The sequence below is a fragment of the Alosa pseudoharengus genome, unplaced genomic scaffold, assembly GCF_046254945.1.
Source record: "Alosa pseudoharengus isolate Yale_2024_CS ecotype anadromous, Long Island Sound unplaced genomic scaffold, YU_APseudo_1.1 YU_APseudo_1.1_scf_6, whole genome shotgun sequence".
Taxonomy (NCBI): Eukaryota; Metazoa; Chordata; class Actinopteri; order Clupeiformes; family Clupeidae; genus Alosa; species Alosa pseudoharengus.
Window position 1 is genome coordinate 16,009,616 of NW_027468848.1, and position 18,174 is coordinate 16,027,789.

General features: G+C 39.8%; 2 protein-coding genes across 3 annotated transcripts; both read left to right on the forward strand.

Moving 5' to 3' along the window:
• Positions 1–1,349: 1,349 nt before the first annotated feature.
• Positions 1,350–7,318, forward strand: mob1a (MOB kinase activator 1A). The gene is made up of 6 exons (XM_076270479.1): positions 1,350–1,558; positions 2,656–2,822; positions 2,989–3,082; positions 3,233–3,366; positions 5,102–5,265; positions 5,532–7,318. Exons 1-6 carry the CDS (start codon positions 1,545–1,547, stop codon positions 5,607–5,609), a joined length of 651 nt encoding a protein of 216 aa, XP_076126594.1. The 5' UTR covers positions 1,350–1,544; the 3' UTR covers positions 5,610–7,318.
• Positions 7,319–7,399: 81 nt separating this feature from the next.
• On the forward strand, positions 7,400–17,100 carry dguok (deoxyguanosine kinase). 2 transcript variants are annotated; one of them, XM_076270477.1, is made up of 7 exons: positions 7,400–8,416; positions 8,551–8,657; positions 9,432–9,610; positions 12,312–12,459; positions 12,599–12,714; positions 15,370–15,469; positions 16,111–17,100. In XM_076270477.1, the coding sequence occupies exons 1-7, from the start codon at positions 8,179–8,181 to the stop codon at positions 16,135–16,137; spliced, it is 915 nt and encodes a 304-aa protein (XP_076126592.1). In that variant the 5' UTR covers positions 7,400–8,178; the 3' UTR covers positions 16,138–17,100. The 2 variants fall into 2 exon arrangements, with proteins under 2 accessions (XP_076126592.1, XP_076126593.1); XM_076270478.1 differs by having other exon boundaries at positions 8,554–8,657.
• Positions 17,101–18,174: the final 1,074 nt, after the last annotated feature.

The window sequence follows — 18,174 nt, forward strand, 5'->3', positions numbered from 1 at the left end:
TTATCTATTCGATTCTCCCTGTTCTGGCAAATTACATGTCTTTAAAACACATGCTAATTTGTTAGGCCTATTATTCAAAGAAACTTCGTGATGATAAAGTACCCACAATGATAGCCCTGGTGAAATACTCAGTTAAGGTGATGACACATGTAACTTTTTGGGCTATGATGCTTAGCAACCACATAACCAGTTCAATGCGTTCAGATTGGATGATCATGATAATTTGCCTACCAATGCCTCGATGATTACAGATGATTAAATTCTCCATAAAGAAATGATTCCAAAGTTCAATGTGAATTATAGCCTACAGGAACATTGCTCAGCAACATTGTTTATTAAGTTGCCTTGTGTATCATCAGTTTTTTAAATTCTCCATAAAGAAATGATTCCAAAGATCAATGGGAATTATACAGGAACATTGCTCAGCAACATTGCTAATTCCTTGTGTATCATCTGCTGTTGTTAAGTATTAGGCACACACCCTGATGTTTTACAAATAGATATCCCCAACAGTACAAGGAATTTAATATAGGCTATACCTTACAAAAATTATGGTAAACTATTATTTTAAAGATATATTCTTTTAAAAAAATGCTTTGGATAGCAATGTTCTGCAGGTCCTCCTGATGACATCTTGTAGATGTTCTCCAGCACTGTACAGTGATGGTTTGGGTTGCTCTCGCCACCCTTGTGTGATGTACAACTGCAAACCAAACTGGGATGGAACTGGCGAGGATGCTCTTGATTGCACATTTATAAAATCTAATGACGATTTTGATTTGCATGACACGTTTCTTCACTTTTCTTAAGAAATAGTCTTACTTTCTGTTAAGATTTTGTCACCAGGTCTGTGGTGTTGTGAATACCCAATATTAATGTTTTTGAGAAAAGGCCCTGTATAGAAAATGTAGGCCAAGGAATATTAGTTGAAGGAACCGTTTTGAAAACAATACTACCAGTATATCTGCATTTTGTAACATGACATGAATGATTAAACATCTGCAAGCAGCAATAGTTTTCCAAAATGTGTAAACTGGCTATTTGTATTTCACTACTGAAAGGTGTTTCAGTGAAGAGATTAATCCCACACATGTCACCATATATGTTGGATATAGGCCTATTGATTCAATATTAACACCCAGACTAGATCTACAACTCCAAACTTGTTTTTAGGCTACCACATGGTCAATAATAATATTATTTAAAAAAAGAAAAAAACATCGGTGGTGAAGAGCTCTTAGAAGCCAATCAAAACTCGGTAAACACTGAGTTGCGTTTACTACATTCTGATTGGTCGTGATTGCTGGTGAAGTGCCAATCACACTGAACTCCATACGGTTCCTCTTGTCGTGAGTCTACCGTCACATTTGTCATCAGCAAGAGAAGTTTCGAAACTTCGTACAATTGTAGCTATCTTTTGATCATTTGGAAGTCATTACTTTGGTTGAGCACTGCCGTCTTAAAGATACTTTTTGTCAGTCACGGTTGCGTCGGCTTGACCTGTTTGCCTGTTGTCTCACCTTTTCTAATCGAAGTGTATCAAGATGAGCTTCTTATTGTAAGTGTTCCTGCTAACTCGCTAGCTAGCCTGTTAGCATGTTTTCTAATGTTAATGTTTGTGTTAATTGTAATGGCTAGTTTACCACGCTCGTTAGCGGAAGATATCTTATAATAAGTTGATGTATTACAGTAAAACATTGCCGCATGGTTTTATCACTTTATTAGTGGATATTATGTTGAACTTCTATATTTAGCGCATTCGTAGTGTAATGTTATCAGCTAACTAGCCTGCTTGCTAAATTGCAGCATGAAACCATTCGCAGAGCAAAATCTGCAATTGCAAGCTAACATTAGCGCAGCAGCTGTTGTGCTGCTGCGGATGGGCCAACCCTTGCTGCAGTCGACTGTTTCCGTATTTTCGAAGTCGTCTGCCTACAATGAACGGAAATGCACTGAACACAGCTTCAACCTCTTCCTTAATTGAGTTCTCCTAATCTCCAAGAGGTGCACAACAACTTCTATATTTATCGTACAATAAACCACTTTTCTAGTCCACAAGCAAAATTGACCGCGTTGGCTTCTAGATGAGAGAGTATGGCTTGTTGTGGTGTTTCCTGTTTGTGTTGCTTTTGTTAGGTTATGGGAACTGGCTGTTTGGATAACAAATGTTGAATTACAACATGCTTTTAATTTGCGCATTCGAAATAAAGGGGTGTTCAACAGAATGCAGGCCTGTAAATTATCAAAATGAGCAAAGCTATGCGTGAGTCTCACACCAAAACGCCAACAGCATTATTAACATCTATACACTGACACATCCTGCCATATGCACTGATGTTAAATATAATTGATATTTGCGAAGCGTTTCTCTTTTTTGCATTGCACCGGGAGCATTATCCAAAAAAAAATGGTATGAAGATGTCTCCTATATCACTGGCCATATAGCTCTAGATTGAGTAAACACTTTTCTGCAAAAATATTGATGACCTTTTTAATCAGCTGCACATACTAAATATAAATAAAGACCTAATATGGAAGAGTATGCACTCATTTGCTTAAAATGTATGCACTTATTTGATGGAATACATTCAGTTACATAATACAGAAAAGAAATGGTGATTACTTTGTAATCAATCTAATCTTTTGTGGTTTCAGTGGCAGTCGCTCATCAAAGACTTTTAAACCAAAGAAGAACATCCCAGAAGGCTCACATCAGTATGAACTTCTGAAACATGCTGAGGCCACGCTTGGGAGTGGCAACTTACGACAGGCTGTCATGCTTCCTGAGGGAGAGGACCTCAACGAGTGGATTGCTGTCAATAGTGAGTGTGTGTGTGTGTGTGTGTGTGATCAGAATTTGTCTTTTGCCTGTGTCTATGCAATGATATTGGGCTAGCAGCCTGTGGACATCACTACAGCATGTCCTTGTGTGTCCATGACTGTTGGCCTGACTTGTAATATAGCATACATATTTGTGCATTGTTGCAGCGGTGGACTTCTTTAACCAGATTAACATGTTGTATGGCACCATCACTGAGTTCTGCACTGAGACTAGCTGCTCAGTTATGTCCGCTGGACCAAGGTGAGACAAACATATAATTTCGGTTGTACTGACAAATCTGGAGTGTGTTGTCATTTCTCTCCGTGTGTGACCCAGCATAATACCCATAACGTTTGGCAATATAATGTAATGCACAGCAGTGTAATTTACAGAAATCACATTCTCTCTCAGATATGAATACCACTGGGCTGATGGAACCAACATTAAGAAGCCGATTAAGTGTTCAGCTCCTAAATACATTGATTACCTGATGACGTGGGTGCAAGACCAGCTGGATGATGAGACCCTCTTCCCTTCGAAGATTGGTCAGTACCTGTTTGTGTTTTTTGTAATGGTCTCATCCTAAAGGGACCTTTATGCAACATTCAAACAAGAGAGGTTCAGCCACGGAACTGTAATGCAAAAGCAGACTAATTCAAATGAAGGTCTCCTAAAACAGTGATTCTCTATTGCTCCATCCTGAGGTTGGTATAAAAGCAAGGAATAAAATAAATAACTCATTCAGTTTTTTTTCACAAGCTATCATAACAGGTGGTCTTAAAACAAAGTGTAACGAGGCCTATTGCTAGAAGGAAGTGGAACTGTTGAAGCCAATAATGGCACTGGATCAAAAAACATGGAGTTATGACTTTAAAAGCTGTGCCATAATAATAAGTTGGATTTTGTTCTCCTTTTGGGAAGCAAAGCAAGTGTAACATTTTGTTCAGTATTTCCTGTAGTCTACAGTAGTGCTGCACTAGTCACTGTTACAGAGATTTGTACAGTAAGATTTTTTTGGTTGCATTGGAGGGATCCTTTCGGTCACATGAAAATGTGATAAACTGAAGTTTCTCTGTCATAAAGCTAGCTAACTTTCTCTTCTGGTAGCCCATATGTCAGTCCAATGATTCTCAACTGGACCTACAAAGACCCCTTTTCAAGTCATAATGTCGGCCCAAATTTATAGAATTTAAAGTAAGCAAATTAATTTCTGAGAAATGTTATAGTATATACCAGGGGTGTCCAAACTTTTTGGCTCAAGGGCCACATTGGGTTTTGAAAATTGGCCAGCGGGCAACCTAACAAAAAATAATGTGTGTATATATATATATAAATAATGTATTTGTTGTAGAAAATTCATTTCTAAAGAAATACTGTTCCTTTGATGTTGTTTGATTCATTTATAAATGGTGCACTGTCACTTTAAGACTCTTTTGCCAGCTCCACTCAAATAGCCTATGGCTAGTGCTGTGCCTATGGCTCGTGCCCTCTCACAGTTTATAAGTGGTCAGTAGTATGAACTACTGTTGCCATTGCGATTTCGTTTTAAAAGTTTCTTATTTCAAAAAGTAGATATCAATTATCAACAATGACAAGCCAGCTGGAACCTGCCGCCCTCTCCATCTCGTGCATGCACGCTCAAATGCGTTCCCAATTAAATGGAGCAGCATAACGTAGTTAGATCTGCTGCAAAGGAGATACTAGGTATCTCGATGTAACAAGCTGTTTTGACATTGGCATTGTAATCGCTCTCTAAGAAAAGTGTAAAGCAGTTTGCAGTAGCCTAAAGTTACTTACAACGTCGTCTATCGCTTGAAAAAAATAGCGAGAGACCTATGATAAACGAATAAATGCTCGGCGGGCCGGATTGAAGTGCGTGGCGGGCCGGATCTATGATAAACTAATAAATGCTCGGCGGGCCAGATTAAAGTGCGTGGTGGGCCGGATCTATGATAAACTAATAAATGCTCGGCGGGCCAGATTAAAGTGCGTGGCGGGCCGCAGTTGGCCCGCAGGCTGTAGTTTGGACACCCCTGGTATATACCCATAGACTTAGAGATCAGATAAAAAAAAAACTATAAATATAAACATTCTGAACCCAAGTTCAACATAAGAGAGTTCAACATTTTAAGTAAAATTTGGACCAGACACTCCTATTTAGAATAGTTCTGCAACCCCTAGCCCACCTGTCTGGGACCCATAGCCCAAAATAATCTTGATTTTCATTCCATTCTGCGCTGTTCCAGTCTCAGCCTGTTGTCTGTCATTGCCACCCTGTAGGTGTACCATTCCCTAAGAACTTCATGTCGGTGGCAAAGACCATCCTGAAGCGCTTGTTCCGTGTGTATGCCCATATCTATCACCAGCACTTTGACTCCGTCATGCAGCTACAGGAGGAGGCTCACCTGAACACCTCCTTCAAGCACTTCATCTTCTTTGTGCAGGTGAGGGCAAGACCATACACATTAGAACTACAGTATCTCCCTTGTGTTAGTACAAGTTAGCAATACCTAAGATGCACAGCATCAGAGAGATTTAGATTAATTTGACATGGCAGGGTACAACAACATAAAACATAATTTTTACAACAGCACAACCTGAATTGCACTGAACAGGAAAGAAAAAAACATATATTAGAAATGCAAAGAAAACAAACTCTTTTATATGTTTGTTTAGCGGCTAAGTTTGTACGTGTTTATGTGTTTTGCAGGAGTTCACCCTGATAGACCGCAGGGAGTTGGCTCCGCTGCAGGATCTCATTGAGAAGCTATGCACCAAAGACAGATAAGATACCAGAAGAAAAATCAGATAATATTACATTTTCAGTGTTCTCCACAACAGAATCTCTTCCAGGTGTACCCATCTCCTTAGTCTCTAATCTTTGTCATTTCTTTTTTGCTTGCTTTCTTTCTTTCTCTCTCTCTCTCTCCCTTCTCTTTCTTAGTAAGTCTGAGTTAGTCACAGTCTCAAGGTTTCTATATCCTGAGATGATCAGTGAATCATGAAATTGGGACCTAATGTGAATCTTAGAATGAAAGCCTCACACCAGTGTTTTATCATTATTTTTACTTCACTCAGTTTTATCCACACTTACCTATATATACTTACATAATTGATGCGTTGTTTTTGATAGATTGATTGAGTTTAATGCTGCAGCTTGAGGCCTTGTTATTAGATCTTGCTTTTTAATTGCACACCTGTAAAATGTCACTGATCACCTTGTTTTGTAAAGTTTGTTCTCTAAGAAATGGGGAAAATGTTAAAAGCATGTAGAGTGTAGGAGTAGTTTCATAGCTTTTAATTTAACGTTTAGAGGAAGTTTTAGCAAGACAGTTGTGTTTAAAATGGTTATTTGTTATCATGAAAGTGTTTTAGGTTTATATTTTAAGTATTTTTAAATGTGACATTGTTCTTTGTCATTTCAATCAATTTGTGCAAAGGGTCCACATGATGCCGTTTTATTATTTTAATGTTTTTTATTCGTGCTGGCACACAATGAAAATATCAGCATTCACATTTTATTTGTGTTTTTCAGCGTTAGAATTGATCATGACATGTTCATAGCGCAGGGCTGGGGCACGGTATTATAAGGGACCTAAATGCACTTGCAATTAACAGTCACCTTCGACCTCGGCATTGTAGGCATTGTTTAGAAGTCTGTCTCTGTTTTATTCTGAGATCTTTTACCACTGTCAGATGGATTCTAGATACTCAGATCAAGTGTGCTGCAGCCTGTAGGGTGGTTGAAACCTGCAGACTGGCCCGAGCATCAATGTCATCATTACAGACTCAGAGTGTCCTTCCAATCACTTCATGGTTTTCATTCCTCTCATCTTACCTCAGCTCTCTCAATGCAATAATTCTGAAATAGTATTCATCCATACTGTTAAAGCCAGTCTGTTGCGTATACTGTTATCTAAGACTGTCTTATCCCTAAAAGAGTTTTTTTTGTTGTTGCTTTTTTTGTGCCTGGAATAGCACATAAACCTTGAACTTAAGCAAAAGTGAATTGGTCATTCTGCAAGATGACTAACGAGGCGTCAAGAGTCAAGACACCATGAGTCCTCTCGTAAGAGTCCGCTTTCATGGGAACTACCAGTTGGCATCTAAGGTCACTTAATGTGCCTTATGTTTTATTGCTGAATTTGGTGCTCCGTGTTCACCTTGGAGCCAGACTGGTGAGAAGTCCAAATGAGCTAACAGACACTTGAATGCTTTTTGCCTTAGATTATCTATGCTATCCTGGTGCCCACAATCAGCCATAGGGAAGGAATAGGCCGTAATGGTTGAACACTGATAGTAAAACAATTATTAAAGGCGTCAATTTCTGAGTCTGTTGCTCACTTGCATCCTGGCTGAAAGTGACTTCATGGTCTGTGACCTGAACTAAAACCGTGCCTTAAAGAGACCATTATATTGACTGATATGATTGTGATATAGGTTTTTTGTCATTTGTGGCATAGTGTAATTTTAAATAAAGTCAGATCAAATCCTTTACATGTTTTGTGGTTATTGGATTGTTAATAATCTACTGCTGTGATATGAAAAACACCCGGTCAGAGTCTAGATGTGGATATTTGCCCGCTCACCATACTCAGAGTTATTATGCTTATGTTTATGGAAATCCAAAGCGACTTACAAAGAATATTAAATACAATAGTTAAAATGAACAGTAAACATAAAGATCCCTAATTCTCTGGTAAACAGTTGTAAAAACTTGGTAAGCCTACATTAAGCCTAGTCAATGCTTTATTGCCAGCAAGATGGAACATCGCCTGTAATTTGTAATAATATTGTGAGTACAGTGTCGGCGATCAATAATGAAAGTAAACAAGTCATAGACTGTATGAACAAGTAGTCTACTATAAGTATACAAAGCATAACTCTTAAGAATTAATGAAGTTGTAAAAAAGTAAGACATTATTCTTTTGATTCTCTCTCAAAAATTAAAGTGTCAATTTTGTTGCCCAAAATTTCTACAGTTGGAGAATTTCTCATGCCATTGCCTCTGATGGCAGTAGCTGACACGTATCCAACGAAAACACATCTTTCTCCACTTTCTGCACCTAGAACTTTTACTTTGAATTAGCGAGGATTTCCCCCGGAAACATTAATGTAAGTCACACATGTGTGGGATTCGATATGTTATGATAGTAATTTGAACAGCAGTGGAGGCATAAAGGAGTAGGCTGACTGACGAAATAAACTCACGGAATTATGCTTTTACTATGCCTACTCTCCACAGACTGCTCTTTAAGATGACTGCTGTCCTGTCAGATGGGATAGGCAGTAGCAATTAGCTTTTTTTTCCTGAACGTATCAACTTTAAGTCATTCGGCAACTGTTCAGTGTTGGTCATGTTCACCGCTCTCTCCACGCAGAGATATCTGAAACACATGCGCTCTCATCGTTATCTGTATTACATTTTGTTGGGAAATTGTAGACGCTGGCCTCTAACCTACTCGCAGTTTGATAACGCAACAATGGCAACAAGGGCAACGCGTTGCCTCTCGACTTCGCCCATCCGTGAGCCTAGCGTCGGCCAAATGGACGTGGGTAGCCGGATCAAGCGTGTGTCCATAGAGGGAAACATTGGTAAATAAAGTTCTACTTCCTGCTCTTATGTGATTGTATAAGTAAATTGTATATTGACAGCGCAACGTCATCTTGTGAAATTGTAAGTGCCACCGGTACACCCATTTAGTACTTGTGACTGATTTTTTCTAAAGCAGTGGGGAAATCCACGTTTGCACGGCTTCTACAAAAGGCAGGCCAGGACTGGGAGGTGATCCCTGAACCAGTCAGCAAATGGCAGAATGTTGAGGGCACGTCACAGGTGAGCCATATGATTTCTGCCAAACGTTTAGGCTAAGTTTAGTTTAAAATGCAGTTGTACATAAACAGTGCATAAGTGTCAAATTGCACAATATGACCTGAACTCCTTGAACATTTTGAAATGTTTGATTAAATGCAACAACACTGCGGAAACACACATGGATGCTTTTTGTTTCAATGGGATGTGGCTTTGTTGCAAAGATCTTATTAATGTTCCAAGCTCCCATAGGTAGCCTGCCCTCTCCCTCACCTCTGTCACTAAAGCTGTTCTTCTGCTGAATTTCTCCTCTTTTTTTAACCCTGGCTTGTTGTGTGGTGAATCTGCTTCTTTACTCTGTTCGTGTGCAGTGCTGTTGTACTGTAGCCTCGTTGACACCAGACCCTTCTCAATTGAGATTGAGAGTGGGTCTTGCAGAGGTTCATTGACATATGACTTCCAGCAGGGGCGTAATTAGCAGTGATTTAAACTCTCATTTCGAAAGTGCAGCAGTCTTGTAAACGAAGGTTTTAAACCCATTTGTTGACGAATTCTTGGCCAGACGAACCTGCAGAGCAAATCCCAAATTTGCCAAAGGTTCGTATGGGTAGGCTATTCCCAGGCTAGTTGTAATGGACTTTTTCTATGCATTTTCCAAAGGAAGAGTTTGCGACTATCATCTTTAGATAACTACAATTGCTTAGTCTTTAGTTTGCTCTTTTGTAAGTGTGATCTGAAGGTCCCTGAAAAAAACCCTGATTGATCTTTGAGTCTTGCCTCTCCTGTTTGTCCAAGCAGACTTCAGCGAGTAACCTGCTGGACATGATGTATGCGGACACGCCACGTTGGTCCTACACATTCCAGACGTTCAGCCTCCTGAGCCGCCTGCGCACTCAGCTCCAGCCACCCCCTGCACAGCTGCTGCACTCCTCAGACACACCTGTGCAGGTGTATGAGCGCTCCGTTTACAGTGACAGGTCAGCACCAACTTTCATGTGACTGTTTTGTTTTGCTCATAGAATTACCACGCTCTGTATACACATTAGAGGTATCCAATGCATTTTTTTTTTGGTACTGGGCTCCCCCTACAGTTCCTACAGTGGAACAGGTTACGCTGTCAGTGATATGGGGCCCTATTTAGCTCAACCTGTGTACCGCCTTTTCACGTCTGTGCCCTGGGCCCCATTGGCTCATAATCTGTCTATTGATGTGGGCCGATACAGTGCAATTCAATACACTGTTTCAGTGTTTTCATGTTTGGTTCAAAAGATGTAGTGTAAAAAGCATAATTTGGTTATGGTGATTCTTGAGGTGTTTATGATGTTGTGTATGTGGTGTCATTGAAATCCTTGACCATCAAAACATAGGAGTAGACAGGGATGGGCAGAAATACATCAAAATGTATTTTCAAATAAAATATAAAATACCCTAATTTTAAGTGTATGAAATTAAACTACAACTGTACAACTACAGTAGCCACGCCATGTATCAAAATAAAATACTGTACTCTTAAAGGGAGCATGGAATCACTTTGACCTTGTATATCTGTCTATTTAATCTGTTCCTCTATCACTGCACTAACTTCTTTTCTCTGCCTATGAGAAATGTCCTAAATCTGCAAACAGTCAACAGATCAAGTATGCTGACCTGCCTGTTAAAGCCTTCCTACTGTATTAGAGATGTACTCAAGAAGTCACAACTGAACTTGTCAAGTGGCACAGACTAACCACCGAATCTAGTGAGAGCCACAGAATATGGACTTAAAGCAACCCAATGCAGTTCTATTACCTTAAAATAACAGCTTCAAACTCATGGTACACTGACATATAATACAGAGAATGAAGTCTCTGACATCAATGAAATCTGTCAATGCGAGTCACAATATTTTGAGACCCTCAATATTACTTTTTTTGCATGTTTTTTCTGAAACTAGGGACTTCTATAAAACCAATGAGACTGTGGTACAAACTTTTAATGATTGAATCGTATTGAGAACATGTTTGTCTTCCATTCTACAAAGTTTGTTGAGGCTAGGGATAATACTTTTTAAGATATGAATGTCCAAACATGGCCTCCAAAATAAGGCCTTTTAGAGAGTGTAAACAATCAAGGGCAAAAAGTCTATGAAAACAATAGAATTGAACAAAAATATTTTACAGGTTTAGTTATGGAACCTAAATATTGTACAGACAAACTCTGAGAAAAATCGGAGTCGGTGCTGCAACCATTTTCCTGGATTTTGTCTAATTTGACACAGAATGACCCAAATACTATTTTGTGCTATGGACACACAATAGACATGCAGGCATACGTACACATGGACACACACAGACTCTCAAACACACATACACACAGGCCCGTACATAAGCACACACACGCCACACACACATACACACAGGCCCGTACATAAGCACATACACGCCACGCACACACAATAAACACATAAACACACGCATGCATGCACAAACACACCCACACACGCTGACACACACGCACACACACATAAAAACACACACATGCAGGCAAACAGGCACAGGCGCACACACACACGCATAAAAGCACACACATGCAGGCAAACAGGCACACACATGCATACACACACACACACACACAGGCAAACAGGCACATGCACACAAACACACACATGCAGGCAAACAGGCACACACATACATACACACACAGACACATAAAGCACACACACACATGCAGGCAAGCAGACACACGCACAAACACACACACACCCCATTAACTCACACACTCACATGTGAAAACGCACACACAGAGAAGCACACCTACACAAAAGCAAATGCACACACTAATTTTAATAAACAAAAGTTGCAAGCGTAGGAGATGGAGACAAATTGAAATCAAATTGATGTGATTTATTTTTGTGGAGAGACGGTACATCTAGTTTGGTACATCTAGTTTGTATAATGTTAGCCTTAAAAAGTGTCTCAGCAAGTTTATTTGTTATCTTATTTGTTCAAACAAAGTATTTGTATCTTATCATGCTTACTCTAGTAGCCTTTGCTAATAAGTGTCCCTAAGGCCTATGACATCTTTCAAAATGGCTGATAATTCAGGCTCTGAAATTGTCTTTGTTTAAAGGGCTGAACCATGTCCAAATAATAAAAAAAAAAACTCATGTAGATTGCACACACCCAAATTATATTTTATCTGAAGAGTAGTCTTTATATGTAATTTGTATGATATTCTTCACTCCTTAAGCACCTTCCCCCTGGACACGCCACTGTGAAGAGCCTATAAAAAGTATTCACCCCGTTGGATATTTTCCCCTTTTTTGCTTTTATAAATGGAATCTTGGTCAATTTAATTTAATAAAATCATTTTCAATGAAAATCTCTTTAATGTCAAAAGTGAAAGCAGATTTCTGCAAAGCAATGTTAATTAATTAAATTGGTTCTCTGTAGACTGTATCGCTGGGAAAGCGTACCATTCTTGCTATTTCAGGTTAATTTACCATCAAAATGGCTTTTAAACTGTTATATTAAAAAAACTTGCATTAGGATGCCTTTAAGGTCTGTGTATGTCTGTGAGTGTCTATTGCACTTACCTTGTTGCAGCAAATCCTTTTTATAGGCACACTTTACATCTAAGTTATATCGGATGGTATTGAGTGGACGTAACTTTTGTACTTGTGGGTCTGTGTCCTGGCAGGTACATTTTTGCGCTCACCATGTTCCAGTTGGGCTGCATCAATGCTACAGAGTGGGCGGTTTACCAGGACTGGCACTCTTTCCTTTTAGAGCAGTTTGGCATGCTTGTACAGCTAGAGGGCATCATCTACCTCAGAGCTCCACCAGAGGTGCGTTCAAAACACACAGGAACACACATACTACAGTACGGAAATACACAAAGACTTGTTGGTGTGTAACTGGAAACACTACTACATACTGAAACACATCCACGTGTGCACCTACTAATGTGTGCTTTGTCTGTTCCAGACCTGTATGACACGGTTAGGGATGAGGGGGAGAGAGGAGGAAAAAGGGGTCAAGCTGGACTACTTACAGAAACTCCACTCGCAGCATGAGAGCTGGCTAATAGACAAGACTACTGTGTGAGTGTGTGTGCTTGTAGTGTGTCTTTGCGTATGTTATTCATTGTACATGCACAACTGGGGCCTGTACTATGAAGCAAGTTCATTATTCTTCTCATTAGCTAGTTGGACAAAACTTAACAACTGCAGTTGCAAGTCAACCCAGGTTTTCCTGAGCTGGTTGTGAGCGTGTTCACTTAAAAGGTACAGTGTTAGATTTTGTTGAAACCAGATGGCTAATCGCGAATAAGAGAGGTCTATTTCACAACAGAAAAACAAACGACAAATTACTTTAAAAAAATTAGGAATTTAAATTGGTAGTTCAGGCTGAGAGCACTACAGTGTTGCAATTCAAAGTCAGAGGAGAAAGTTGGCCATGGGCTGTGTCTTTCCTGTCTTCTAAAGACACCCTCCCACAATCTCCACACAGTGGGCCATCGGATCTTCTAAGCATGTAGTTTTAAGAAGACACTGTTTTCCTTGGAAATTATGCTTTATGTTTTGGTCTCTTTATCGAGCATAACCTGCTCCAGAGATTAAAAGAGAACCTCCTTTGTATTACTGAAAAACCAGGGTAAAACCTGATAGGTAGTTCAGCCCTCTAGATTTGCATTAGTTTCTTTTGTTTTGTTAAGTTTTGTGTGCACAGAAATGAAACACAACACCAATGAAACATGTTTCATGTGTGCACACTGAAACTCACTTGAAACCTGCTGTCCAATCTGGTCTGAGCCACTATGGTTCCCATTTACAAAGCCATAGCCAAGTCAAAGTCAAAGTCTGCATTATTGTCAATTTCTTCACATGTCAAGACATACAAAGAGATCGAAATTACGTTTCCCACTGTCCCACGGTGGAGACAAGACATATTTTACCAATTAGGTCCACAGACAAACATAACATTCAAGTAAACAATATAAAAAGTAAAAATAAGAAGGCACATATAATGAAGAAATAAGAGCAGCAAAATTTGGGTTGAAATATAATAGTGCAAAAGTCAGGCCAATAAATGGCTGAGGTAGTTCTGTTTGACCTAAGTATGCAAGTGGTGCAAGTTATGTAAGAGCAGCAGAAGAATGTTCAGAAGTGTTTTCAGGACAATAGGACAACAAGTTGCAAAGTGTGCAAGTGTACAAGTGGAGTAGTGCAAGGCAGCCATTGTGGGTCCAAAGTCCAGGATGTTGGTGGAGGTAACTGCCTTTTCCAGGTAACTTTTGGATAAAATTTGTGACGTCGGATGTAACTTCCTAAGTAATTCAATAATACAAAAAGGTTTACCAGATGTATGCCATCATGGCGATTTACACAGCTTGTTTAAAAGCTCTAGCAGATTATCTTCATGTTTAACTCGATATATAAGTACACTTTTGACCACAGTCTTACAGACCTAATTGACATTGATGATTAGATTATAACAGGCCCACTCAGCAAGGCGAGGGTGTTTTGGACTTCATCAAAATCCTTTAGCTTATCCCAATGGTGTTCCCAATGAAGGATATCAATTGTAATCTTGGGGGCAGCCGTGGCCTACTGGTTAGCGCTTCGGACTTGTAACCCCGACCAGTAGGTACGGCTGAAGTGCCCTTGAGCAAGGCACCCAACCCCTCACTGCTCCCCGAGCGCCTGCTGTTGTAGCAGGCAGCTCACTGCGATGGGATTAGTGTGTACTTCACCTCACTGTGTGTTCACTGTGTGCTGAGTGTGTTTCACTAATTCACAGAGTGGGATAAATGCAGAGACCAAATTTCCCTCACGGGATCAAAAGAGTATATATACTATACTATACTATCTGAGAATTTTCGAGAATTTAATTTCTTTGCCACTGCTAGGGCCACATGCCCCCAGTGCCACTGGCTGCAATGATCCACTCACAGCTACGCAACAACACAAAGTGCTTTTCAGTTCAAAAGGTGATACAAGGTTCTCATTGAATTCGTTGTTTTCCCTGGTCATTTGAGCATTCAAAAGATAAAAATGTTTTTAATCCAATCACAGGTAATTCACAACATAAAAATACTCAGTCTGATATGCATAGGCTACGCCTATACAATTCCAGCCATTTTTTGTATGGGATAAGCCTATACCGTTCCACATTTGCCTTAGGAATCCCTTTGGTAATTGGTGTGATCGACTACACACATATCACCATTGGAACGCTGTCAGATGAGACCATAGATACATTGTTGTATGAGAGTCTACATCTCAGTCATGTGAAATATAGACAAAACTGACAAAATAGATCATATAGCCTAGCCTACAACAGGAAAACTTATCAACTTCGTTGATGTCAATGCACTGCCATGAAATGTCGCTGGCCTTTTTTGGTGTTATGGTGTTTATTTAGATCCATGAATGACCATAATGCATTTTGCTGGTGTGCAAACTATTGTCATAACCGCAGCATCCACTGGCGAACATGGACAAACACAAGTTAGATGAAACCAAGTCATAGTACCGTTGTCATAGTACTACTTTGGGCAATCGGAGTTTATCAATCTAGATTTTCCTTGGTAACCCTGAGTTATTGAGTGGGTTGGACTCACTTAATAGGACAGCCCTCAGTACTGTGTGTACAGAGGAATGCTGGAGGTTTTCTTCCTTTTTGACAGTTGACAGAAGACTGAATATGTTCTCCTGCAAAGTCACAATGTTCTGTTCTGTTGTATTGTTTTTCAGGCTTCATTCAGAGAAGCTGAAGCAGCTTCCTGTATTGGTGCTTGATGCAGGGGTGGAGTTTGAGAAGGACCCAAAAGTCCAGGAAATGCTTATCACACAGGTGCGAACACACACACACACACACACATTTAATTCCATTATTAGTCATTAGCATTTTATTATTCATACGATTAGCATTTTAAAATTCATATGATTTGTTTCCTCATCTGTGTCGTTTGAGATGATTGTCTGAAGGGGTCTTTCAACTGTGGCAGCTCGCAAGCCGCATGCAGCTCTTTGCCTCCTCTTGTGCGGCTCGCGGCTGCTACTGTTGCAATCAGGAAAACGTAGCCTAAAGCTAAGCACAAGTCGAGGAACACAGGACATTCAAAAAACGGAACACGGGTTACATTGGCATCATATCAGTCGTATATTGAAGCATTGCTCATGCTAATATGTCATTCAGTTAGAGGGAATTTGTGATGTGTCTCAGATATTTTTGTTGCTTGCTACTCATTCCTGAAAATGAATATTTGTAGCATCTGCCAAGTGTCTCACTTTTAAATGAAAAGGAGAAGAGCTATTTAAACTGTAACCCTATGTCTCATTAGGCGTAGGTCTATAAGTCACTGTTGCTGTTGTAGTGTTGGCATCTTTTTTGTTGTGCGGCTCTTTTGAGTGGTGTGGAATTTATTTTTGCCTCTTCATACTGGTCTGGTTAGCCACCCCTGTTGTATACTGACAGAGTTTTTTTTTCTTCAGGTCAAGGAATTCTTCAAATCAATATGACCTCCCTCCCAAAAAAATGGTCCAGAATGGTTGAATTGTTATGCAGTGCTGAGAGCAAAAAGTGAACTTTCTCCTACCTCTAATACAAAGGCAGTGAACTCACTCCCACATTGTGACAGTGTAGCAGGCTGACAATAAAGCGGCTAGTTACACCGTGAGTCAAAGGCCATTACAAATATGTGTTTTTAATGACATTGAGTATGTTTTTGTTCTACAATAATACTGTGTATTACTCACTGTTTCTGGCATTACATTGCTTGTAACAAGTCAGTAATTTGCATCTGGGACCTCTTGTAATGACTCAGTATCTGATAATCTGCATGTTGACTCTGGTAATGCGATTGTTTCTGTTTACATAGAGTACATAAAATGTGTATTCTATGTAATCTTCAATGTTTCACCATGTACACATTGATTGAGCGTGACTAGACCATGACTAGAGCAAGACTAGACCATGTCTGTGTCATAACTAGACCTGACTCCATACATGCACCAAAAATGGTTATTAATCATGTTGAGGTTTGGATTAAAGGGAGTTTGAATGCATGAAAAATAACTTGATAAAGGTCCATTAATTGGTATGCTGTTTTAGCAGATTTATATATTTATATTATACAGTTTTGTATAGTTTGTCTTGGGCTGAACATGATATTGTAACTTAAACTTGATGACATTTACAGACTCTGTGTTTCATTTACATAGACAATTTTTTATTTATTTTAGGTCAAACTTTTCATCTTGTATTATGCTTGAGTTCATCAAAATCAGATGTGCATTACACTTGAGAATTCCATTAAAAACGTTAATGTAAACTAATGTTTCTTTTCCTCTCAAATGAAAATGGTTCCCTACAGAGAAATATTCTATTTAACTGAGATTTTTAGTGATTCTCTCAACTGTGGCTAAACTTGAATACAGGTTCTTAAACACATTGAGAATGCAAATGTGGGTGTTGTCATTGTCATGTGGGCGTTGTTAATTACCGGAAAAAAAACATCTTTGTCGACATGCAGTTATCTTGGTCAGATACAGTACTGCAGACAGAATGATGCTGACCTGTCAGTTTTAGCCAGTCCTGAAGACAAAGAAGCTGCACTTCTGGGTCCTCCATCTGGACAGGGGGGTGGAGCGGTGGTAGCGTATTGGTTAAGGAGCTGGGCTAGCAGCAGTAGACTGAAAAGTTGTGGGTTCAATTCCCGGCTCCCACCGTTGTGCTCTTGAGCAAGGCACTTACTACCAAGTGTTACCAAGTCACTTTGGATGAAAAGTGTCTGCTAAATAAATAAATGTAAATGTAATGTAAATTGATAAGGCTTGAAAGAATTGAAGACCCTCCAGGCTGGTAAAATGAAAGTGGTAGCACTTTATTTTGCTTTGAGTGAGAGCAAGCGCTCATCTTCGGAAAAGAAAAGGATTGGAAGGAGGCTCTGGTGCACAACAGGTGCACTAGAGGGGCAACAATGAGACGACCCCCAAAACAGGAATGGTTTTACAGGTGGTGGCAACTGATAATTTTTGCATTTGGCTAGGGTCAGTGTCACTACTGGTAGCATAAGGGTGCATTCAGAGCACCTCGGAATGACAAGGACCGCCCCCATGGCTAGTTTGTTTATCCGACAGCAAGTGTTCATGTGCTTTGCCAACGGAATGTGTGACAAACACGGATGCCACAACAAAGGTTAAAACATACACTCACTAATCCTAAACAAACAACTGTATTTGCTTAAACTATAGTGTAAGATGCTCGTGAAAGAAAGATATGCAGCTTTCAAGTGATAAAAAGGGCAAATTCCCAAGTTCACATTAAAACTGTTGGACATGAAAGGCCACATGGACTACAAACGAACTACAACGTGACGACAAAAGTGATGACGAGCCCCTAACTGGGCAACTCTGTTAGCAAAATCTAGCCCCAGTTTCCGACCTCTGACTCACACATTAAGTGACGTGAATGACGCGGAATGATGATGTTTTCACTCGGAGAAAGGTTTTTACGAAGCCCATGAACGCTAGGTAAGCCAGTACCTGGAGCCTACA